Genomic DNA, 26395 nt, shown 5'->3' on the forward strand with positions numbered 1-26395 from the left:
TGAAGTATTTTCCGATCTTATTTTCAGATAAGTGGCCAATTGAGCACATTTATTCATAGTCATAGGAAAGTTTCTTTCAAGGCAGCAGTGCTGAGAAGTAAATTGTACTTATACCTTAGTTTACATAGTCTCTCTTGCAGGGATGAACTGGATAAGCCTTCAAAATGTAAAGATTCCAAAGAAGATATTTGAGTCTCTAATGTCTGTAAAGCCATTCTATTATATTTTTTATTCTTTGAGGCATATGAAATTATAGTACCTCTAATGAACGATTTAAATGTATCCCAAATATTTTGCCATGAAGTGTCAGTAACTTTATTGAATTCAAAAAATTCCTTGATGTGAGCAGTGGTTTGCTCTATGAATGATGGATCTGACAATAGATATGAATTAAACCTCCAGAGGCTCTTATTTTTGGTCGAGCCAATGTTCTTAAGGGTTAGTGATATCGATGTATGATCAGAGACTGAGATTGAATGGATCTCCGACGACTCCAGTTTGTCAACCAGAGAGTAGCTTAGCAAGAAAAAGTCAATCCAGGAATAAGATGAATGAGGAGGTGAGTAGAAGGTAAAAGCAATCTCATCTGAATGCATCAGCATCCACTAATCAACTAGCTTCAACGGAAACATCAGATCTTGCAAGCAGGCCCATGCTTTGGATTTTTTGTAAGTTACAAGTGATTTCCTGTCTTTTTCAGGATTTAAGATTAAAAGTTAAAGTCTCCGCCTAGTATATATGGCTCATCTACTGAAGAAGTAACTTCACCTGCTAAAGTCTCAAAAAAAGATGGATTGTCATGATTAGGTGCATATATGTTGTAAACGTTGAGATAGGTTGTGCCAACACATAATTAACACTGACAACGCCCTTCCGTGTCATGATGAGCTGAAATAATTTTGATGTCTGTACGTTTCCTAATTAAAATTATAACACCATTTCTCTTGCCCAGTGATGGTGAGAACAATGGTGGATAAGCCCATTTAGGAGCGATTTTAGCAGATTCTAAAGCTGAGAGGGGTGTCTCTTGATACAATATAATGTCTGGTTTGAATTGTTCGGTATACAGTAGAATTTTGTTTCTTTTCACAGGATTATTAAACCCCTTTACATTTAAGGAAAAACAGGTTAAAGACATTTATAGAGCATTGCAAAGATTGACCATATTTCAATAATGTACCCATAAGGAGAAATGTCGAAAGCAGAGCATAGCATATAACCATCTTAATGACAACCATCTTGGCATAATAGGAAAAAGAAAATATGGAAGCAAAAATTAGTACTATCACACACTGCAAGAACACAAACAACTTTAGTAAACAAGCTAACACAACCATGGATCAATAAGCTGACAAAAAAGGAAGACCCAAGTGGTGACACCATCGGTGAAAAGAAATAAGAAATATTAAAAAAAACTTCAATTGTGGATAAACTGGTTAGTAGACTGCAAAAGCAAGGTCCCGATTCTCACTGAAAAAAAAGAACACACAATGTGAGATACACACAGTTAAGTTTTGTCAATGGTAGTAGGCTGGATAGTTTCAATGGGGTCCGCCAGCTCCACGGGGTTGTAAAAATCTTTGGTGGTATTATTATACATTACCAGCATGCGAGCTGGATACAGCATGCCAAATTTAATGCCCATAGATTTTAGTTGGGGCCTGTAAGAGAGCAGAAGTTTCCTTTTCTTTGCCGTTTCTTTAGAGAGATCAGGAACTATAAGAATCTTGTTTCTCTCAAATGATATCAGAGAGTGAAGCTTAGCATGCTGCATAATCTTGAGGACTTGATTGTACCTTAATAGCGTGACTATAATAGGTCTGGGATACTTCTTCTGGAAAAAATTTTGTTGCAGAATTCTGTAAGCACTGTCAAAATCTAGCTTCATGTCATCATTCATTTTGATTATTTGAGGCAACAATACAGCCAAGAAATCAACGAGATCACAGGCCTCTTGACCCTCCAGTAAGCCCAGTAGTTGGAAGCTGTTGCGTCTTGTGTGGTTATTAGAGTCTTCCAGCGCACGTTCCAGAAAAGTGATGCGCGAGGCCTGCTTAAGCAGCTTCTTGATAGACTCGTCGGTCCCTTTAGCTTTAGCTTCTAGGATATCAGTTCTCGAATTAACACTAGAAAATTCTTGCTTCAAGGTGGAAATATCCTCCTTCATATCGGTAATATCTTGTTTGGTGTTGTGACCAGACAGGCTCTGTGCCTGCCAGCGTCCCAGTTACGTCAGAGGGGAAAAGGAAGGGTAAAACCAGAAAGGGAGTTTACAGGATCCGTCCTGTCCCTGATGATAATGATAATCTCCCAGTTGACCACCAGGGGGTGCCTGATCTGACTGAAAATGTAGCAGGTAGGGAATATGTGGGTCACCACCGGAGAAGCCCAAGAGCTACCTGGTTCCCTGCTGACTCAGCTAAGTTAGGGCGTGTCCCTAGGATTCAAAAGCCAGCAGTGGGGAACAAACAGACAGGCAGGCTAGGGAGAAGGTTTAGGCCTTTTCTCCCCGAGGAACTCCCTGGGCCAAACAGGAGCGAGGTATGGAGGCTGGAGACACCCTGAATGTATCATTACCGGATATGGAACTCCCAATGGAAATACAGGAATCCCTGCCAGAAGAAATGGGACCTTTTGCTGAAGCAATGGAGGCTGGTTTTGCCACCAGCTGCAAGCAGTAATGCTATCACAGTGAGTGTGTTTTTGGAACTGTTTGTTTTGAGGAAATTGTTTTGTTTGAACTTGATATTTTGTTTATTTCTTTTTCCTCTTTTATGAAGCTGGAAGTGTCTCTTGGGAGAGGTTTGCAGTCACCCAGGGAGGGAATTTTTGAAGGCTATTGAAAAGCTGTGTTAAAGCAAACCTAAGGATGCCGGAAGCTTTATTTTTGGAGCACTGTGAATTATGGAACAAGTGCACTAATCTCTATTTTGTGGACTGAACAACCTGCTTGGGAGCGGGCTGTGCAAGGTCTGAGGAGAGTCAAACCTCAGAGGTATTATAGACTGAGTGAGTAAGAAGAAAGAAGTTTGGACTTTATCTTTGAACTACTTGGTTTTCTTTCTTCTTGTGTTTTGGACTTGTCTGCATTTTTGTCTACTTCATCTATCTGATTCATATTATCCTGATTTTTATGTTTTGAATGAATAAAATAGAAATTTACAACCTTTTTTGGGGAAGTTTTGGTTCTTGGTTGGTGTCAGTCCAGTTCTGCAGGGTGACTCCAGGCCGGGTCATACGCTAGTGCTGTTTTTCCTTGTAGCCACTGGGAGTGCTGTGGAGTCCCGGTCAGACCACAGTCTGGTTACAATGTCTACTATTAACTCACAAATCGAGCGGAGATCTTCTAAGATGGTGGCCGTGGCCACATCATCCGTCTTTACTGAACCATTTTTCAATGGCGATGAAGGCTCGACGCACTTTCTCTTGCCCGGTTTGCCCGTAGCCATTCCTACATAAGAACATAAGAAATGGCTTTGCCGGATCAGACCCTAGGTCCATCCAGTCCGGCGACCCGCACTCGCGGAGGCCAAGCCATGTGTTCTTGCTGAGAAACCTTGTTTACTCGTATCCTTCAATGTGTTTTGCGAGAAGGTGTGCATTCAACTTGCCTTTGAATCCTGGAATGGTGGTCTCCATCACGACCTCCTCCGGGAGAGCGTTCCAAGCGTCTAACACTCGTTGTGTGAAGCAGAATTTCCTGATATTTGTCCTGGGCATGGTGCCCCTCAGCTTCAGTCCATGACCTCTTGTCTGAGTCACATTTGACAATGTGAATAACGATGTTTCTTGCTCTATTTTGTCGAATCCTTTTAGTATTTTAAAAGTCTCTATCATGTCCCCTCATAGTCTTCTCTTCTCGAGGGTGAACAATCCCAGTTTTCCGAGGCGTTCTTTGTAGCTCAAATTCTCGATACTTTTAACTAGCTTCGTGGCTCGTCTTTGCACCCTCTCCAGCAGGGTTATATCCTTCTTTAGGTAGGGAGACCAGTGTTGGACATAGTATTCCAAGTGTGGTCTGACCATTGCTCTGTAAAGTGGCATTATGATGCCCGCCGATCTACTCATGATTCCCTTCTTTATCATGCCCAACATCCTGTATGCTTTCTTTGCTGCCGCTGTGCATTGAGCCGACGGCTTCAGGGTCCTGTCTATCAGTACCCCCAGATCCCTTTCTTGTTCGCTCTTGCCCAATGTTACACCTAACATTTTATATTCATGTTCCTTGTTTTTCTTACCCAGGTGCATCACTTTGCATTTTCTACATTAAACTTCATCTGCCATTTTTCTGCCCATTTCTCTAGCTAGTTCAAATCTCTCTGAAGTTCTTCTCTATCCTTTTGTGACCCAACTGCCCTACATAGTTTTGTGTCATCTGCAAACTTGATTAAATTAGTTGTTGTTTCTTCTTCCAGGTCGTTTATGAAGATATTGAACAAGATGGGCCCATGGACCGAACCCTGGGGTACACCGCTCATCACCTTTTCCCAGTCCGAGAACTTCCCATTTATGCCCACCCTCTGCAATCTGTTTTCCAGCCATTGGCCTATCCATCTTAGTATATCTCCTATTCCATGGCTTTGTAGTTTCTTCAGAAGCCTTGCGTGTGGAACCTTGTCGAACGCTTTCTGGAAGTCCAAGTATATTATATCCACCGGTTCACCGCTATCGATTTGTTTGCTCACCTCCTCAAAAAACTGAAGTAAATTTGTCAAACATGATTTCCCCTTCCTGAAGCCGTGTTGACTAGCTCTCATCAGGTTGTGGTTTTCCAGGTGTTGCACTATGCTTTCCTTTATTAGTGCTTCAATCATCTTCCCAGAAACCGACGTAAGGCTCACAGGTCTATAGTTGTCCGGTTCTCCTCTCGATCCTTTTTTGAAGATTGGGATGACATTCGCTATCTTCCAGTTGTCTGGTATTCGCCCGGTTCTAATTGACAAGGTAGCTATGGATTGTAAAAGTTCTCCGATTTCTACCTTAAGCTTCTTTAGCACTCTCGGGTGAATTCCATCTGGTCCAGGGGATTTGTCACTTCTTAGTATGTCGATCTGATAGTATATCATGTCCAAATCCACATTCACTGTGATGAGGCTATCCTCAATTTCTCTCTTGAATGCTCTCCCTGTTTCTGGCATTGATGCAGTGTCCTCCTTGGTAAAGACAGACGCAAAGAATGAGTTTAGCCTATCCGCAATCTGTTTGTCTTCCTTGATGCACCCTTTTCTTCCTTGGTCATCGAGAGGGCCCACTGCCTCCTTAGCTGGTTTTTTCCCTTTTATGTATCTAAAAAAGGGCTTGAAGTTTTTGGCTTCTTGTGCTATCTTTTCCTCATATGCTTTTTTAGCGTCTCTTACCACCTTGTGACACTTCTTCTGGTTGACCTTGTGACTGTTCCAGGCCTCCGTTGTGTGTTCACGTTTCCATTTTTTAAACGAGTTCCTCTTATCCCTTACTGCATCCTTCACCTCTTTAGTTAGCCAAGTTGGTTCTCCTTGTTTTTATTTTTCCTTCCTTTGGATATCTGCGGAATATAGAGATTCTGCACTTTGGTGATATTTTTTAGTAGGGACCATGCTTGATCGACCGTTCTGATTTTGGCTGCCTTTTTGTTCAGCAGTTTTTTAACCATGACTCTCATGCTGTCGTATTTGCCTTTTCTGAAGTTAAAGGTTGTGGTTTGAGTCTTGGTACGTTTCCCCTTCCCGATGCCAATTTTAAAATGGATCATGCTGTGATTGCTCATCCCCAACGGGACCGGGACCTCTACATCTTTTGTCCTTCCAGTTATGCCATTTAGAATCAGAGGAAACGGAGGAAATGCATACAGAAACTGGTTTCTCCAGTCCAGAAGAAAAGCATCCGCTTCGAGACGATGAGGCGAGAAAATGTGGGAGCAAAATAGAGGCAGCATGAAGTTGCTGGGCGACGCGAAAAGGTCTATCCGAGGGATCCCCCACCGAGCAAACACCTGACGAAGTGTGGGGGAATTGAGTGTCCATTCGTGAGGTTGCAGAAGACGACTCAATTTGTCCGCCAGACAGTTGTGCTGCCCCTGTATGTAGACAGCTCTGAGAAAGATGTTGCGAGAAATCGCCCTCTGCCACAGCCGCAGAGCTTCCTGACAAAGGGAGTGAGACCCCGTCCCCCCCTGTTTGTTGACATAATACATGGCCACCTGATTGTCGGTCCGAACCAGAACCACCTGGTCATGAAGAAGGTGCTGAAAAGCCTTGAGAGCATGGAAAATCGCTCTGAGTTCCAACAAATTGATGTGACACTGACGGTATGTGGAAGTCCACAACCCTTGAGTATGGAGCCCATCTACGTGGGCTCCCCAGGCGTAAGAACTTCCTGATGAGGAAGATTGTGAAACCACAAACCTCTGGAAAGATTGGAAGAGAGCATCCACCAGCGGAGAGAGTTCCTCAATGAAGGAGTTACCGCAATCTGGCGAGAAGGTGGATCCAGAGCTTGTTGCCATTGAGACGCCAGGGTCTACTGAGGGATGCAAAGGTGAAGTCTGGCAAAGGGGGTCACATGAACCGTAGAGGCCAGGTGACCGAGCAGGACCATCATCTGCCGGGCAGAGATGGATGGAAGACAAGACACCTGCCGACAGAGCCGAAGGAGGGTTTCTTGACGAGCTAGCAGAAGGTACGCTCTCATGCTGACAGAGTCCAGAGTCGTGCCATTGAACTGCAGAGACTGGGCTGGGACCAACTGAGATTTGGGAAAGTTGATATGGAACCCCAGACTTTGAAGAAATGCAATAGTCTGATGGGTCGCTGCAATAACTTCTGGAAGAGAAGCCACCTTGATAAGCCAGTCGTCCAGGTAGGGAAATACCTGAAGACCTCGAGATTGAAGAGCCGCAGCCACCACAACCAAACATTTGGTAAACACTCTGGGAGAGGCCGCCAGACCGAAGGGAAGAACTCTGTATTGGAGATGAAGATTCCCTACCTTGAATCTTAGATATTTGCGAAAGTTTGGATGAACAGGGATATGAGTATAAGCATCTTTGAGAACCAGTGAGCACATCCAATCCCCTTGATCCATGAGGGAGTATAAGATCGGTAACGAGAGCATGCAAAACTTCTCTTTGACTAGAAATTTGTTGAGGGCTCGAAGATCCAGAATGGGTTGCAAATCCCCCGTCTTTTTGGGCACCAGGAAATACCTGGAATAAAACCCCAGATTGCGTTGGGAAAGAGGAATCACCTCCACCGCCCGAAGACAAAGAAGAGCCTGAGCCTCTTGAAGAAGAAGGGGGAGTTACGAGGACCTGGAATGACACTCTCTTGGAGGCCGATCTGGAGGCACCTGAAGCAGGCGCAGAGAGTATCCCTCGCGGATGATGGTTAGAACCCAGAGGTCTGATGTAATACTTTCCCAACCGGAAGAAAAAAGGGAAAGACGACCCCCCAATGGACAGGGTGGAATTTGGTTGCAAGGAGGTTGGAATGCTCAAGGCCGGAACATCAAAAAGACGGAACTGGTTTGACAGGAGCAGGCGTCTGAGGCTTCTGAGGATGTTGATGCTGCTGAGGACGCCGAGGAGGAGGGCGAGAGAAAGCCGGAGTGGTCTTCATGGGATAGCGACGAGCTGGTTGTTTATAAGTCCGAGCAGTAGAAGGTTTGAGCTTTGTCCTAAGCAGAGAAGCAAAAGAGCGCTCATGTTCTGAGAGTCTTTTTGTGGCCGCCTCAATGGAATTGTCGAAAAGCTCGTTCCCCTGACAGGGTAAGTTGGCCAGACGATCCTGTAGGTTAGGGTCCATATCGACTATGCGGAGCCAGGCTAGACGACGCATGGCCACTGCAAAAGCCGACACCCTGGAAGAAAGCTCAAATGCATCATAAGATGACTGCAACATGAAAAGCCGGAACTGTGAAAGAGTTTGAAGGATGTGTTTAAACTCCACAAGATGGGCTTTGGACAGGTCCGGATAGAAGGATGGCAACAGCTTCAAGAAATGATTGAAATAGGATGTAAAAACATAGTTGTAGTTTATGATCCTGTTAGCCATCATGGAATTTTTGTATAATCTACGGCCAAATTTGTCCATGGTTCGACCCTCCCAGCCGGGAGGAACAGTTGCAGAGATGGGTGAGCCTTCTTCAGGGAGGACTCAACCATTTGTTCTAGGAAGCAGTCCCCTATCATTTCCAGGAACTTGGATTCTCTGCCGCAGTTTGAAGTTCCTAGGTTCCAATTTATCCCGGGAAAGTTGAAGTCTCCCATGATCGTTACATTACCTGCTCTACATCCATGGTTGATTTCCTCTATCATTTCTATGTCTGTTTCTTCCTTCTGTCCTGGTGGTCGATAATAGAGGCCAATTTTTGTGTCAGCCTCATTTTGTCTAGGAATCTTTATCCAGAGGGATTCCAATTTTTCTTTCCCATCTGTCTTCCCTTCTCTGATAGACTCTACTTCTTCTTGGACATACAGGGCAATACCTCCCCCTTTTTGCCCTATTCTAACTCTTCTGTATAATTTGTATCCCTGTAATACTGTGTACCACCCGTTGTCCTCGTTCCATCATGTTTCTGTTATTCCGATGATATCCAGTTCTTCACGTATTGCTAGTGCTTCGAGTTCCCCCGTTTTGTTTCCCAAGCTTCTGGCATTTGTGTACATACATTTGAGCTCCCTTTGCGCATTTGTGTACACACAATTGAGTTCTCTTGGTGGTACCTTCTTGGATTTTTTAGTATTCACATCCCTTTTTGTATCCATTTGCGCTCTATCTCTGTTACTTTCGATTTCAGCATGCTCTTCCCCTTTGTCTGAGCTTGTAGTTTCGTCTTTGGGGTCTCCTGATGCCAGGGCCATCGACTGGTTGTCGACTGTCGGCTCTCCCCTGGCCTTTAGTTTAAAGCCCTCTCAATGGTCTTCTTCATATGTTTTCAGCCAAGACTCTTGCTCCTTGCTTGGTGAGGTGTAGGCCGTCCCTTCTGTAGTATCTGCCACTTTCCCAGAAAGCCGTCCAGTTGCGCATGAAGTCGAATCCCTCCTCATCGCACCATCGTCTCATCCAGGCGTTGATTGCTTGCAGTTCATCCTGTCTCTTTCCATCCGCTCTCGGTACTGGGAGGATCTCGGAGAAGGCCACTTTCACCTCCTTGACCTTCAGTTTTCTTCCGAGTGAGCGGAGTTGATCCTTCAGTTCTTCCCTGTCGTACTTCCGTCCGCTCACATCGGTTCCCACGTGGATAAGCACAGCAGTGTCCTCTCCTTCTGCGTTGTCTATGATCCTGATGATTCTGCTGGCCACATCCTTCACTCTTGCACCAGGCAGGCAGGTGACCAGTCTATCTTCTCTCCCTCCTGCGATGTGACTGTCCACATTGCGTATGATGGAATCTCCAACAATGATCCCTATCTTCTTTATTCGGGGGTTCGTAGGGGGTCATAAGTCCGTATCCATGGTGTAGGCCCTGTCTTCTTCCTCTACTTCCGCTTCGGCCTCCTCGCCAATTGTAGTGGTGCCTCCTTCCTCATCGCCTGAACCCTCTTTCATGGTTGTTCAGGCACTGATCTCCAACCCTGAGACCTCCACATGCTGCTGGTGGGCTTCCTCGATGAATCTCTCCAATTCCTTGATCACTTCGCTGGTATTGGACTCCCCTAGCAACTTCTCCTGCTTGCAGTTTTCTTCTTTCATGGCGAGGAGTTCTTCTAGTTCTATCACAGTTCCTTCCAGCAGCCGGACTTGCTGTTTCAGGCTTTCCAGCTCCTTGCATCGACTGCAAACATATGCCCTAGTCCCCGAGGGGAGGTAGTTATACATATTGCAGCCGGTGCAGAAGATTGGAAAGCTCATCTTCTGTCTTCCGTGGCCGATCATATCTGGTTCCCCTTCTGAATTGTCTGTGCTTTTGCCCAGCCGGCTGTACGTGTCCTGACCTCCTGTTATCTGTCCTCCTGTTTCTTGCGAGTTGTGCAGGTGCTGCTGAATTCTCTGCAACTGCCTGGTCTCTGCGAGCTGCTGAGTTCTCTGTGGCTGCTTGTTTTAAGTGTGTGTTGTGTGGATAGGTAAAGAAACAAAAACCAACAAGATTGTAACTTATGTTTGTGGGTTCTCTGTTTGTCAGCCTAGCTTCCTGGCTCCTTCGCAAAGGCGCTCTCGCTAAGGTGAGCGCCTTTGCCGCTCGCCTTCGCTGCGCACCAAACGGCTGCGCGCCGTTGGCTCCCCTCCTTGTAAAGGGGAGTCCGGGCGCGCTGATGATGACACGTTGGGGGTGGGCGGAGCTCCCTCTCGCCGCTACCCCACACTGCTCTCTTCTTCTCCGCTTCTCCCTCTCTGTCCACCTCCTCCTGCGCTCTCTTCGCCGGTGCCTGCTACCTCCTGCACCGGCCAAAGTTGCTGCTCTAATGCCGCGGTCTCCTCCTTGTAAGGGGAAGTCCGGACACGCTGGTGATGACGCGTTGGGGGTGGGCGGAGCTCCCTCTCGCCACTACCCCACGCTGCTCTCTTCTTCTCCACTTCTCCCTCTCTGTCCGCCTCCTGCGCTCTCTTCGCCGGTGCCTGCTACCTCCTGCACCGGCCAAAGTTGCTGCTCTAACGCCACTGTCTCCTCCTTGTAAGGGGGAGTCCAGGCGCGCTGGTGATGACGCGTTGGGGGTGGGCGGAACTCCCTCTCGCCGCTACCCCACACTGCTCTCTTCTATGCTTCTCCCTCTCTGTCCGCCTCCTCCTGCGCTCTCTTCGCCGGTGCCTACTACCTCCTGCACAGGCCGAAATTTTCTACTACAGTAGAAAATTCACAAAGCCAGTTGAAGCGCTTGGAAAGATGTTTTTCGAGTGATAATTGATTCTTTTCACCGGAGCTCACACACCAAGCGTCCTATCCCATCGGTGCTCACTAGTGTCCCTCCCAGACCTGAGGTTCTAAAGATGTGCTAAGGTCTAGTGCTTAAGATGGACAATAGCCCCAGCTGCATGTTTTGGCGCAGATAGTTATAGTTTATCAGAAGCCATTGTCAGAGTGATACTGGAAATTAACAGTAACTCCACTCTATGAGGGACAGTTTCTCCCTCTTTTCTTTTCCAGTCTCTCACAACCCACACAGCTTATTTACCATTATTTCAAACAGTTTAGAAAAGATAGGGGTACTTAACAACAATAGATTCTACTTTTAGAACAAGTCTCAAACTTAATGTAAGAGATTAAAATCAATTCTTTCTCTCTCTACACCCATTTACTCACCCTCTCATTATGGAGCCTGGACCACCCTTCCTCTCTCTCTCTGGACCCATTTACCCTCCCCCTTCCCCCCTCTCTCTCTCTCTCTCTGGAGCCTGGCCCACCCTTTTCTCTCTCTCTCTTTCTCTCTGGATCCTAGTTTACCCTCTCTCTCTCTCTGCCCTTACAGTACCTATGCAGGTAAACTGTCCTTTCTCTCTCCCACACAGCCACTCTGTATTTGTAAAGCTTATTTCTATCTCTTTCTGTACATTTGTAACCCAGCAAATGCTTGATGTATCTTTCTAAACAGTGCCTTTCTGTAATATTAAATCTATTTCTGCAAAATATATTCTTTATGCAACCACTCTTGTCTGTCCTTGTAATTAATTTCACTTCCTACTGAACCTTCTATGAGGGTATTGAACCTGGGACCTGGTGGATTGTAAGGCCGCCACCTTATATCATTGGGGGCTTGTCTACAGCAACATCACCCATCCAAAACCTTACATTTGGGGGGCTCATCCTTACAACCTAGACCAATGTTACTCAACACGCGGTACATGTACCCTTAAGGGTACATGGACTGCTTGTTGGGGGTACATGGCCTGGCCGCCACAGAGGATTTTCCCTGCCCACCTGTCGAAGCCGTAAGCACTGCCGGGGAGACCTCCATGTAGCCCACCCCACTCGCTGAAGCTGCTGCCAGAGATCCATGTCTGCCTTCCCTCCCTGCCCGTCTGTCCATCAAAGCCGATCCAACCCGCTGCCAGAGTTCCCTGCTCCTTCCTCCCTCCCAAAGCCAACCCACAGGGCTTCCCTTCGATGTCAGAGCTGACATTAGAGGAAAACCTTCTGGGTCAGCGTGTGTGTGTGTGTGTGTGTGTGTCCCAGTTACCTCCTCATTCATTCTGGCTTCAGTAGCTTGTTGGTGGGACATGCAGCAGGCAGCGGTTCACACGTTCCTACCAAGTTCGAATAGATGATACATTTTCTAGGAAGTAGAGTAATCCATGTTATGTTCCCCATGGTTCTCCCCTTTCCCTTATGCTTTTAAATATTTATCTGGCTTCTTTGGAATCTAGATTAACTACCGTGGGAACAAAATTATATACCGAGATTTTGGGGCTCAAAAATGGAGGTCTTGGTTTACATTTGGGCCAGCGTCCAGCACCCACCTGCCCCCCTCCAGGACTTGTTGCAGGCCTTTGCCGGGCTACAATGCTCTGTCCGTTGTATGTCATCTCTGCTGCGTACCTGGAATCCCTGGTGATCCAGAGGTATAGTGGGCAGGAGCAAGCCTTCTGCTTTCCTGCCCTGCTGCTATACCGGTTGCTGCTGTGAGTTCTGGCTTCAGATGTACCAAGCAGGAGCGTGCTTTGGCACTGCTACTCAGCACTGAGTGGCTTCCTGAATGGCTGTGGCGAGTCTAGTGAGAATTCACGGGAGCCATTCAGGAAGCCACTCAGTGCCACACAGCAGCACAAAAGCGCGCTCTTGCTCGTTACAGCTGAAGTCAGAAGAACTTGCAGCAGAGACCAGTTTAGCAGCAGGGCAGGAGGGCAGGACCGCAGAAAGCTAGCTCCTGATCGCTACATCTCTGGACCACCAGGGATTCCAGGTACTTGGCAAAAAGGAGGTACAATGGACAAAGCAGGGAGGGGGACAGGGTGCAGAGCCTAGGAGGGAGGGGGGACAGGGTAGAGAGCCTGGCAGGGCAGGGAGGGAAGGGGGCTGTGTGCAGAGCCTGACAGGGGAGGGAGGGAGGGACACTTTGTACAGATCCTGGCAGGGTAAGGCACTTGAATATTAAGCCACCCAACTTATATTTGAGTCGACCATTTTTCTTCCTTTTTGGGGTCTTGACTTATATTTGGATTGACTTATATTCGAGTATAAACAGTACTTATGTGGACAACATAATATTGTGATTCCAATTCCTTCTTTACCATCTCAGTCTATAGGTCTTATTGTCACTGTAATTCTCGTTGTTGAGCAGTGGATGGCAGAGTTGAAACTTAATTCAGATAAAACAAAATTCTTTTTTGCTAGCCCATCTAAAAAGATTAATGAAGGTGTTTTGAAATTGAAAGGAATTTCATACCCTATTAATTCCACAAATACAATGTTAAGGGTTTACTTAGATCAGAATTTATCAATGGGTACTCAAATAGATGCCATAGTTTACCAAAGCTTTTTATGTTGTGGGAACTACGACCAGTTAGATCTTATTTTGATAATAATTCCTTTAGGTTTTTAGTACAGTCTTTGATTTTGAGTATTTTAGATTATAATAATATTATTTATTTAGCAGTTTATCAAAAAAACTTTAATAGATTACATATCATTCAAAATACAAAATACTTTGGTATGTTCCCACAATAGTTGAACGCAAATTCTCAACTTTACTGACAAAATACAAGAAGTTCTACATTAGGCATAACCTGTAACAATAACTAATCTGTCTTTGTCCGAGACTGTAAAAGTGAAAACAATTGTTTCACCAAACAGTTATCATCCTGTATCAATTTGTAAAAATATTAATATTCAGTTCTACGCACTCCGATAGTAAGTTCTAATACTTCTACAAATTCATAAGGATTTGTTTGTGTCTTTCTTTGTGTGCATTTTGCTCTCTAAACCTGTCTCTTCAACAAATTTAATCCAGCATGATACCATTTACCTCTTATTTTGACCTCTACATGGATAATACCAGTGTTCTTCAACCGCTGGTCCATGGACCGGTGCTGGTCTGCAGAAATTTCCTGCCGGTCCACAGGGCCGGCACGTGCATCAGACCCCAGAAATGCTCTTCAGCCACTGGTCCACGAAGCGATTGATGCGGCGTTGTCTTCGGGCCGGCTCCCTCTTCCTCAGTGCTGCAGTGCACAAAGCCGTGGGCAGAGGTTCCTACGCGCGTCATGCGCCTGAACCGGAAGCCTTTTCTCTGACATTGCAACGTCAGAGGGAAGGCTTCCAGATGAGGCGCGGGACATGCAAGGAGCTGCTGCTCACGGCTTTGTGCACTGCAACACTGAGGAAGAGGGAGCTGGTCTGAAGATAACACTGGGGGCAGGCCAGAAGGCAAGGCACAGCATGGAGGGAGGAAGACAACAATGGTAGGGGGAATTAATTTATTTTTTAATTTAGTGATTGATTTACATCTGCTGTCTGTTCAGGAAGAAATGCATTTGTTTCTTTTCCTCTTGTACCGCATGCAGAGTCTTGCATCTTAAGGTTTGTTTGTATATATTAGTACTTTTAGTTTTTGGTTCTGTATTTGCATGGGGTTATCTGCATTCTGGTAGGAATGAATATTGAGAAGCATATAATGTGCTTTGTGTAGTTTAATTTTGTGGTTAACCATTATGTGTTGTTAATACGATTATATTGTGTGTGTGTGTGTGTGTGTGTATATATATATATATGAAAAATGAATGGAAAAAATGGTGTTACAATTAATATGGTGGGGTCTGAGGCGGAGATTGGGTGGAGATGGGTGGTGTCTGGTCCACGACTTAGCCCAGTGTTCTTCAACTGTCAGTCTGCGGACTGGTGCCAGTCCACAAAATAATTATTTTATTTCCACTGATCCATAGGTGTTAAAAGGTTGAAGAACACTATATTATACCATGAAATATAAATCTTTCAGCAAGTGATCCCATAAAATCGCCAGCCTTTATACTGGTAAATGCAAACAAAAAAATCAGAGGGAAAAACCTGAAACAAAGCAGGTACTAAAGCTGGGTCAACTGCCCCATAGATCCAAACCATTGATTCTTTATCCTCAGTTACTTTATACGATGGCTAGCCTAAATGCTTCAATCTAAACAATATTGCCATATGATCAGACCAAGATACATCATAAGATGTTATCTGATATACAATTAATGATGAAAAAATGTCCAAAAAGATTAAATCGAAATAATTTCTGAGACAAACACTGCACAAAATAACTTTCCTTTCCCTGCTATAACCATGTTTCAGTTAAAAAAATCAAATAATATGTAATAAATGTGCGCTAGCATTTACCACAGTTTAGTAAAAGGATCCCATAGTTTCTAGTATGCTTTCCAAGTATTGCTGATGCCATGAAGATGGCTTACATGTCAGTAAAGAAAAAAAAAGAGTTTAATGCAGAGTGGTAAGGTGATAATTTATTATTAAAGGTTTTTTTACAAATTATTTTCTGACATTCTCGTGGAAATTTCAGTATCTAATGAGGACTTTTAATGTACTTGTTTTATCTCCCTTTCAAAGATATAACAAAATAATAATGAAAATAAACACAATACATCTATTGCAGGCATACTTCAATGTGATCCTGGATCAATAAGAGATCAAAATCAGATTTTTAGACTTTTTTGCCATGAATGTCAAAGAGTATTCCATGATCGCCTTATAAACAATGAAGATAAGAAATATTTTCAAACAATGTTATCTGAAATGGCCAGTAAGTTTTTTTATATTCATTTTCAGTCACTACTTTTACTATAATACAAATAATTTATACCTAATCTAACATATTCATTTTTATTTGTAGGCAAGCATTTTGGAGTACAGATTGAACCAGAGTACTTAGTAACTAAGCCAATCATTTTTGGAGACTTTATGAAGGTGATTACAACTAAAGGTTTACAGCAGGGGTGTCCAACCTTTTGGCTTCCCAGGGCCGCATTGACCGAAAAAAATATTTCTGGGGCCGCGCAAACGCTGCAGCAAGACAGAGGAGGGGGCTGACTAGATAGTAAACACCCGGGGCAGCAGAGGAAAACACTGCATCGCCCTCGACCGGGGCCATACAAAATACTTCACGGGGCTGCATGCGGCCCTTGGGCCGCAGGTTGGACACCCCTGGTTTACAGTATTATTGTTGTTAAATATGTTTATTAATGAATAAAGGACATACATATATATATGTCACATAAACATTTGATATCATTTTTTTCTAAAGACTAATAAGGGCTGTGAAATGCTGTTGTATTATTGGAATACCAAATTGTAGATATAATGGTGTGAAATAATGCATATGTTCAGATAATCTTGCAGGCCGTGGTTGGAAATATTTGGGATTATTGTAACAGTCTTTATGCTGGGTTGCCAACTAAAAGGTCACAGATTATCCAAAATATAGTGGCCAGATTTCTGACTGGTACTCTATCAAGAGAATTCATGTCTGACATTACTTAAATTGCATTGGCTACTGATAAAAAACAACATCAAATGTATATCAATGATGATATATCTATTGGGATTTATTGACTGTCTTTATGAGGAAACTCATCAAAGGTGGTGTATAGCAGGAATAATGTGATATAAATATCTTACCTTGTGTTAATAGCATAGTGGGAACACAGTAACCAAATATAAGAATGAAATATATCAGTGAGGTAAACTTGGCAATGACATAAAATACAATATCAGAAATATATATATATTAAAACAGCACAGTGCTATTTAACTTATTTATAAATGATCTGGAAATTGGAACAAGTGAGGTGATTAAATTTGCAGATGGCACTAAACTGTCAAAGTTGTTAAAACACATGCAGATTGTGAAAAATTGCAGGCAGACCTTGGGAACTTGAAAGACTGGGCATCCAAGTGGCAGATGAAATTTAATGTGGGCAAATGCAATGTGATGCACATTGAGAAGAATAACCTGAATCAGAGTTAACCGGATGCTAGGGTCCATCTTGGGGGTTAGCGCCCAAGAATAATAATAATAATTTATTTCTTATATACTACTATACTAGAAGTTCGAAACGGTTCACAACAGAAATACATACAATCAATATTTGGGGTACAAAATAAAACAGTCAGTCTAAAATGCAATAAAACATTAAAAATACATCTGATTAAAATCTAAAAGTTAAGACAGTAGTATAATTAAGATATAAACAGCTATTAGAATTCATGATAAGTTAAAACAATAACATAATATAAGAATTAAAACTTATCGAACAGACGTGTCTTCATTGATTTTCTGAAATCAACATAAGAAGTAGCCTCAAGTATAGGTTTTCCAAGCCATGTATTCAGTTTAGCTGCCTGGAATGTTAAAATTCTATCAAAAAACTTCTTATATGTGATGGTGGACAAAAAAGCAAACAAAATGCTACAAGTAATTAAAAAAGAGATGGTTAACAAGACTGAGAATGTTATAATGCCTCTGTATCGCTCCATAGTGCAACCTCATCTAGAGTATTGTGTTCAATTCTGGGCTCCTTATCTCAAGAAAGATATAGCGGTGCTAGAAAAGTTCAAAGAAGAGCAACCAAGATGATAAAGAGGATGGAACTCCTCTCGTATGAAGAAAGACTAAAACAGTTAGGGCTCTTCAGCTTGGAAAAGAGATGGTTGAGGAGAGATATGATTGATGTCTACAAAATCCTGAGTGGAGTAGAATGGGTACAAGTGAACAATTTTTCACTCTGTCAAAAATTACAAAGACTAGGGGACACTCAATGTTGCAGGGAAATGCTTTTAAAACCAATAGGAGGAAATTGTTGTGGTAAGAGTGGATAGTGTAACTAGTTAAAGAAAGTTTTGGACAATTTTCTGGAGGAAAAGTCCATAGTCTGTTATTGAGAAAGACATGGGGGAAGCCATGTAAGCAGGTAAGGCTAGTCTCAGTTAGAGCACTGGTCTTTGACCTAAGGGCCACTGCATGAGCTGGGCACGATGAACCACTGGTCTGACCCAGCAGTGGCAATTCTTATGTTCTTATGCAATTTTACACAATCTGCATATATTTTGACAACTTTGAACAGTTTAGTGCCAACTGCAAATTTAATCACCTCGCTCTTTCCAATTTCTAGATCATTTATAAATAAGTTAAATAGCACTGGTTCCAGTACATACCCCTGCGGCACTCCATGTTTACTCTCCTGCATTGAGAAAAATTACCCTACCCTCTGTTTTCTATCCAATAACCAATTCCTAATCCACAACTGAACTTTGCCACCTATCCCATGACTCTTTAATGTTCTCTGGAGCCTCTCATGAGGAACTTTATCAAAAGCTTTCTGAATATCTAGATATAGTACATCAACCGGCTCACCAGCTGATGTTCAGTGCCAGTGATAAGAGGTGATAGGCTCAGGAGTAATCTAAGGAAATGCTTTTTTTACAGAAATGGTGATAGATGTGTGGAACAGTCTCTCGGAAAAGGTGGTGGAGACAGAGACTGTGTTTGAATTCAAGAAAGCATGGGATAGGCACATGGGATCCAATGGCATACCTAGCATATGTGACACCCGGGGCCCATCAATTTTTGGCACCCCCCATCTGTACGAAAAACATGATTTTTAGTAACAAGCCACACGTCACACATGAGTACCTAGGAAAAGGCAGCATCTTACATATGCAGTGAGCAGTACAACATCAACACACCCATTGTAAAACTAAACAAGCCAGACTAGTACAGATCAATCCTGCAGTCAATCCTAACAGAAAACCATGTCTTTCGAACACATAGAAAACACTTTCGCCTAGTATGGAATGTCATCACAAACTTACCCTTCCCCCTTTTACAAAACTGTAGTGTGGATTTTAGCCACGGTGGTAACAGCTCTGACGCTCATAGAATTCTGAGCATCAGAGCTGCTACCACTACGGCTGGCGCTAAAAAACGCTCCACAGTTTTGTAAAAGGGGGGATAAAATAGAAATACATAGACAAAGGTTAAATTGAACCAGCAAGAAGCTGGACTCTGCATACAATGCAACACCACAGAAACAGTGACACATGTCTCCTAAAGCAATAAATAAATAGAAAATTTTTGTTCTACCTTTGTCTTCTCTGGTTTCTGCTTTCCTCATCTTCTTGTTACTCTCTTCCTTCCATTCACTGTCTGCCATCTCTCTGCCCCTATATGTCATCTTCTCTCCTTCTATGCCCCTTCCAGAAACTGTATGCCTCCCCCTTCCATCTCTCCTTTCACCCCCCATTGGTCTGGCATCTCTCTCCTCTCCTTCCCTCTCATACACCTCTCTTCTGCAATCCCTTTCTTCCCTCATTTTCCTTTATAATTTATTTTCTGCATCCATCTAGATTACGTTCTTACTACCCTCTCATCAATTTCCTTTTTTACTGTCTACCTACAGCTCGCCACCTCTTTCCCTCACCCCCTCCAGTATTTCCCTAACTCAATCCTTTTCCCCCATCATGTGCCCTCTTTTTATTTATCCCCTCCTTCCATCCTCTGCCCTCTTCTCTTTCTCCCTTCTCTCCACTTCCATGATCTGCCCCTTCTCTCTTTCCCCCACTTCCATCATCTGTCCTCTTCTCTCTCCCCAATTTCATCATCTGTCCCTTCTCCCCACTTCCATTATCTGCCCTCTTCTCTCTCTTTCCCCCTCCTTCCATCATCTGCCCTCTTCTCTCTCCCCACTTCCATCCTCCCCACTTCCATCATCTGCCCCTTCTCTCTCTTTCCCCCTCCTTCAATCATCTGCCCTCTTCTCTCTCCCCACTTCCATCATCTGCCCCTTTTCTCTATTCCCCCCTCCTTCCATCATCTGCCCTCTTCTCTCTCCCCACTTCCATCATCTGCCCCTTCTCTCTCTTTCCCCCTCCTTCCATCATCTGCCCTCTTCTCTCTCCCCCTTCTCTCCACTTCCATCATCTTCCCCTTCTCTCAATCTCTCCATCCACCACAAGCCCATCTTTCTCCCTCACCTTTCTGATTTTGGCAACAAGATCAGCAAGGCCCCCTCCCCCCGCGACGGCACTGAGCGGCATCGGTGCCCCCCCTCCGCAATGGCACTCAGCGGCATCAGCACCCCTCCTGCCCCATGACAGCACTCAAGTTCGGCCTCCTTCTCCCGGTATCAGCAGAACTTCAGATCGGCAACAGGTGCTCAATCAAAAGCTTCCCCTGACTGAGCTTCCTGTTTCCGCCCAGGCAGTTCAGTCAGGGGAAGCTTTTGACTGAGCACCTATTGCCGATCTCAAGTTCTGCTGATGCCAGGAGAAGGAGGCCGAATTTGAGTGCTGTCGCGGGGCGGGGGGGGGGGCGCCGATGCCGCTGAATGCCGTCGCGGAGGGGGGGTCGCCAATGCCGCTGAGTGCCGTCGTAGCCCAGGAATTTTCCGGACCTGTCCAGCTGTGCACCCTCCCTAAGACTGCACCCGGGGCAGGCTGCACCCGGGGCGCACCGCCCCCCCCCCTTGGTACACCACTGATGGGATCTCTTAGAGAGAGGAAGAGATAATGATTACTGCGGATGGGCAGACTGGATGGGCCATTTGGCCTTTATCTGCCATCAGATTTCTATGTTTCTAAGTGCTGAATGAATATTCTGACAAAGATAGGTCTACTTTTAATGTAGTCTTATCTGCCCAGTTAACTATCTGGTCTTCAACACCAGTAGCGTACCTAGCATATGTGACACCTGGGGCCCATCATTTTTTTGACACCCCCCCATCTATATGAAAAATATGATTTTTAGTAACAATCCACATATCGCACAACAAGAGTGTACCTAGGAAAAGGCAGCATTTTAAACACTGCAGTGAGCACTAGAACACCAACACATACATTGTAAAACTAAATAAGCCAGATCCCGCACAGTCAATTGATCCTGCAGTCAATGCCAACTGAAAATTATGTTCTTTTCATATACACAGAACAGAACAGAGAAACACCCTCGCCCAATATGGAATAATCACAAACTAAAAATAGAAATATGTAGACAAAAGTTAAACTGAACCGCCAAGAAACCAGACTCTGCAATACCACAACACCACAAAAACAGTAACACATGTCCTCTAATACTGTGCAAAATATAAAGACAGTAGATGTAAATTTGAAAAAACTGATACATAACAATCACCACTTTACAAATTAACAAATAAAAATAAAATAAATAATGAGAAATAAGAAAATACCATTTTATTGGACTAATCTATTTTTCAATTAGCTTTCAGAGGCCAAATCTTTCTTCAGAACAGTACTGTTATGGTATCCTGTCCTGACCTGAGGAAAAGGGTTTAGTCCAAAAAATTGCCTTATTTCCATTTCCTATTTATAAAATGTTATCAGTACAGCTACAATACTACTTGATTCTATGTAAAGCAACAAAAAAATCTTTCTACCTTTTGTCATTTCTGCTTTAATCTTCTTCTCTTTGCTCTCTTCTTTCTATACAGCGTTTGTCCTCTCTCCCTTCCATGCAACATCTGCCCTCTCTTTGCCCCTTCCACCCAGCTTGTGCCCTCTCTCTCTCTCTACCCCTTCCATCTACTTTCCACCCTCTCTCTGCCCCTTGCATCCACTGTCCACCCTCTCTCTGTTCCATATGGCATCTTCCTTCTTTCTATGTCCCTTCAATAAACTGTATATCCTGTGCTCTTTCTCTCCTTTGTACATGATTCATTTTGGCTGCACCCCCTGCCCCTTGCATCTCTCTCTTCTCCTTTCCTTCCTTCCTTCCCACTCCACCCCATGGTCTGGCATCTCCATCTCCCTCCTATCTCTCCCTCTGACACCTCCTCTCCTTTCTTTCCCTCTGGTCTGGCATTTTGTCTCCTTTAGTTTCCCTTCTTTCCCCCCATAACCTGGCATCACTCTCCTCTCCTTCCGTCTTCCCCTCCCACGCCATTATCTAGCATCTCTTCTCCTTCCTTTCTCGCCTTCTTTCCACCTGGTCTGGCATCTGCCTCCTCCCCCTCCCCCCTGACATCTTTCCCCCCCTCCATGGTCTGGTAGCTCCTTTCCTTTCCTCCCATGGTCTTGGCATCTCTTTCCTCTCCCTTCCCTGTTGTTCCTTATCCCCTCTCTCTCCCCAATTGGGTGCTGCTGCAGCACTTCTATTCCCCTCCCACCTCCCCAATTGGGTGCAGCAGCACTTCTCTTCCCCTCCCCAATTGGGTGCTGCAGTATTTCTCTTCCCCCTCCCCCCCAAAAATTGGGTGTAGCAGCAGAACATTTCTATTCCCCCTCCACTCCCCCATTGGGTGCAGCAGCATATCTCTTCCCCCTCCCCCCTTGGGTGCAGCAGCAGCACTTCTCTTCCCCCTCCCCCTCCACAATTGGGTACAGCAGCACTTCTCTCTTGCCCCCTCCCCAATTGGGTGCAGCAGCAGCATCTCTCTTCCCCCTATCCCCCTTGGGTGCAGCAACAGCATCTCTCTTCCCCCCTCCCAGGTGCAGGAGCAGCAGAATTTCTCTTCCCATCTCTCCCATCGGTGGAGTCGCAAGCTTCCCTCCATCACTGACCTCTTGCTGCTCTTCCTTGCTTTGGGCCTTCCTCGTTGCCAGGTCCTGCCTTCACAGAAACAGAAAGTAGGCAGGACCTGGCACCAGGAAGGCCCGTAGCAAGGAAGAGCAGCAAGACAAGTTTTAACTTCCCTCCGTTCTGACCTATCTCCCTTAGCTTCCCTCTGTCGCTGACCTTAGCCCTAGCAAACTCATGCTCCGGGGCTCGAACATGTGCGTGCCTTCTCATCTCCTCCCCCCTGGAACATAACTTCCAGTTTTGGAGGGAAGAGAAGGGAAGCTGGCATGCACACCTTAAAGCCCCGAAGCATTAGTTCGATATGGGCTAAGGTGGGAAATTGCCAAGCCGGTGAGAGGTGGGGGTTGTTTGTTTTTTTTAATGTTGAGCAGCGGCAGGATTCACGATAGATGGCAGTCAAGCGATCATCTAAATTAGCCGGGCGCAGCACCCAACTAAAAGGCCCTAGGGCAGTGGTAGGCAAACTCATTAGTCAAAAGAGCCAAAATCAGCAGTACAACGATTAAGATTTTTTTGAGAGCCATACCCCATGTCCGCTTGTACGTCAACCTGACTGACATCCCGCTCATCTGCATGTAGTCAAAATTGATTCGTGGCAGAGCCTAGAGAATTGCTTTATATTGAATTGATTATATTAAAGTATAAAAAGAAACAATATTCTGTACAATTGTCAATTTACAAATCAGCATCTTCTCCCCACTCTCTCTTCCCTATTTCCCTTCAGCGCCCTCAGCCCACTCTCTCTCTACTTTCCTTCAGCACACGCACATAAAAACAAGCAAGTAATTTTATATCTTTTCCATTCTATTCATTCATAGAAATTAAAGTCTAAATAATGCTAGTCACATAACAAAACATGATTTTACAAGAATAATTCCCTGCACAGTCAAGCCTGCAAGAATTACTAGATGTCTTTCAGCAGCTCCCCTCCCTCCCCCTTACCTTCGTGGCCAAGTCAAAATGATCTACCAACAATAAAATTTTTAAAACACAAAGCACACTGTACACAGAGAAAATGTTAATTATCATTTATATTCTGTGGGTTTTCAAAGAGGTCAAGGCAGATGACTTTATGCAATGTCACCTCAGTAACAACTATACAAAAATAGACAAATATACCCCCTCCCTTTTTACTAAACTGCGAAAGCGTTTTTTAGCACACGCTGCTCTCGACGCTCATAGGCTCTCTGCGCTAAAATCCACTATTGCGGTTTAATAAAAGGGGGCCATAGTGCAAAATATAGACAGCAAATATAAATTCGCAAAACGGACACATTTTGATCACTAAATTGAAAATAAAATCATTTTTCCTACCTTTGTTTGGTAATTTCATCAGTCTCTGGTTGCACTTTATTCTTCTGACTGTGCATCCAATATTTCTTCCCTTCTTTCAGCCTCCTGTATGCTTCCTCTCCTCCAGACCTCATTCCCTCCCCCAACTTTTTCTTTGTTTCACCCTGTCCCCTTTCTTTCTGTATGTCTGTCTTTCTCTCTCTCTCTTTGTGCCCCATTTCTTTCTTTGTTTCACCCTGCCCCCTTCTTTCTTTCTCTCTCCATGCCCCCTTTCTTTCTGTATGTTTATCTTTCTCTCTCTCTCCATATGCTATTTCTTTCTTTCTTTCTTTGTTTCACCCTGCCCCTTCTTTATTTCTTTCTCCATGCCTCCTTTCTTTCTGTATGTCTGTCTTTCTCTCTCTCTGTTCCCCATTTCTTTCTTTCTTTCTTTCTTTCACCCTGCTCCCTTCTTTCTTTCACTCTCCATGCCTCCTTTCTTTCTCTATGTCTGTCTTTCTCTCTCTCTGTTCCCCATTTCTTTCTTTCTTTCACCCTGTCCCCTTTCTTTCTTGCTCCCTGTCCCCCCCCCCTTTCTTTCTTTCTGGCTCCCTGCCCTCCCCCATGCCACCGCCATTGGGAAACATGCTGCCACTGCCGCCATCGGGAACAAGCCGACGCTGAGTTCTCCCTGCTTTTCTTCCCCGCGGGGCCGACCAACTCTCGCCACCCGATGTCAATTCTAACGTCGGAGAGGACGTTCCGGGCCAGCCAGGCAGCAATTGGACATTCTGGGGTTGGGCATTCTGGGGCTGGAGTCAGCATTTATTAAGTTAATTGCCAATATTCAGCCTTAACTTCATACGATTATTGCATAAATTGGGACACATAGAAAGCAGTCCTATCTTTATGTGGTTCATCTTATGTAGTTAAAGGTTGAATATTGTACAACTGAATATAGTAAGTCTTAGTAAGCAACATACAATTGGATATTTGATGCTGGTACCCAGACATTGTCTGACATTGAATACAGCAGGTGGCAGACATAAAAATACTGACCATCACTGGTTGAATATCCACCAGACTATTATTATGTGCTAGATTGTTTCTCTTTTATTTTATGTATAATATATACTGTGCTGTATTTCTCATTGTTTTTTGAATCTTTCTATTACCCTGGAATCCATTTATAAAGTGTGCTACAATTCTCATTATAGATTGGAACAGATAAAGCTGACAGAATATATGAAGATCTGGTTGATATGGAAAAGATTAAATCAGTTCTACAAGATTACCTTGATGAATACAATGTGTCATATTCCAAAGAAATAAAGCTAGTATTTTTCCAGGATGCAATAGAGCATGTTTCAAGGTACTGCATTATCTAATTCTCTATAAATTAGTTACATTTGTAATATCCTATTATTTGTGATTGCAATGATCTTTTACTGAGCTTATCTTACTTGGGGCTATATTTGCTGATAACTGTTAATGTGTGAACACGATTTATTCCCCATTCATGTACATTAATGCTGTTTAACTCAATTTAAGGACCTTTTTTTAAAACATTGATTTTCAGTCTTTCATCTCACAGCACACTGACAAGGCACAAAAATTGTTAAATCAACTTAAATTGAAGAAAATAGAAATTTGTTCAAACAAATAACGATTGTACAAGCTAGACATCAAGTCAGATTGAATTACCAGACCTCAAATACCCAAGGCACTACACAACTCTCTCGTTATTCACGGGGGATAGGGGCAGAGCCGGACTGCGAATAGGGAAATACCACAAATATCTGGCTCTGACCCACACTTGCCTCCCTCCCACCTTCCTACAGCCATTTCCTATTGACGATCTACATGGGGCAGGAGCGTAGGAAGATCGCTCCTGCCCCGTAAGCCCGTAGACCACCAGGTAAGGCCAGGATGCTGGAGGGAAGGCAAAAATATGGTTTTGTTTTTTTCCCCCTCCCCCCCAAAAAATCACGATTATGTGAAATCAAGAGTGCGGAAACCACGAATGGGGAGGGGGAAGTGTACTTGACTGGTTTTTCATGCCCTTACTATGGTGGTAAATTCATCATTGGTCTTGGTAAAGTGACATGTGCTTTAAATATCTATTGTAATCTTAATTTAATTGTATTCAATAATTATAAAGTGCATTCAGTGCATAAGAAACTAAAGAAAGAAAGGCACTTATCTTTTGTACCCGACAGCTGCCCAGCCATTTCACACTCAGTTTCATCAGGGGCTATGCCTCCTTCAATTCATGCACCAAAAACTAAAGAAAACAAAACTTGATCAGTATTTTAAAAAGTGAACATCCTAGCAAAACCTGTAAATGATCTCTTTAACCTTTTATGAAATATATTATATATTATATCTCTAAATTGTCAATTCCTATATAAATTGGATTGCTCTAAGTCTAATAGATGTTGGCATTGTCATTTCGAGGCTGAAACTTTAGATCATTTATTGTTTTATTGCCCATTTATTAAGGCTTTTTGGCAGTCTATTTGGGACCAAATAAATTGTTTGCTAGAAAATCATGTAGCATTGTCTTATGACACAATTTTATTTGGCATGTCTATGAGAGCTAAATATCAAATATCTGCTAATAATAACAAGCTTTTGATGATTTTGACAGGAGTTGCCATTCAACAAATAACATATAATTGGAAGGAT

At 43.8% G+C, this 26395-nt stretch overlaps 1 protein-coding gene across 1 annotated transcript in view; it reads left to right on the forward strand.

The window, feature by feature from the left end:
• The window catches only part of LOC117347325 (dynein heavy chain 6, axonemal-like), a 2502256-nt gene that overhangs the window by 1488491 nt on the left and 987370 nt on the right, over nt 1-26395 (forward strand). The window contains 3 exon segments of the mRNA XM_033918113.1: nt 15500-15646; nt 15737-15810; nt 24925-25079. Of these exon segments, the coding sequence (XP_033774004.1) occupies nt 15500-15646; nt 15737-15810; nt 24925-25079 (376 nt within the window).

The sequence above is a fragment of the Geotrypetes seraphini genome, chromosome 1, assembly GCF_902459505.1.
Source record: "Geotrypetes seraphini chromosome 1, aGeoSer1.1, whole genome shotgun sequence".
NCBI lineage: Eukaryota > Metazoa > Chordata > Amphibia > Gymnophiona > Dermophiidae > Geotrypetes > Geotrypetes seraphini.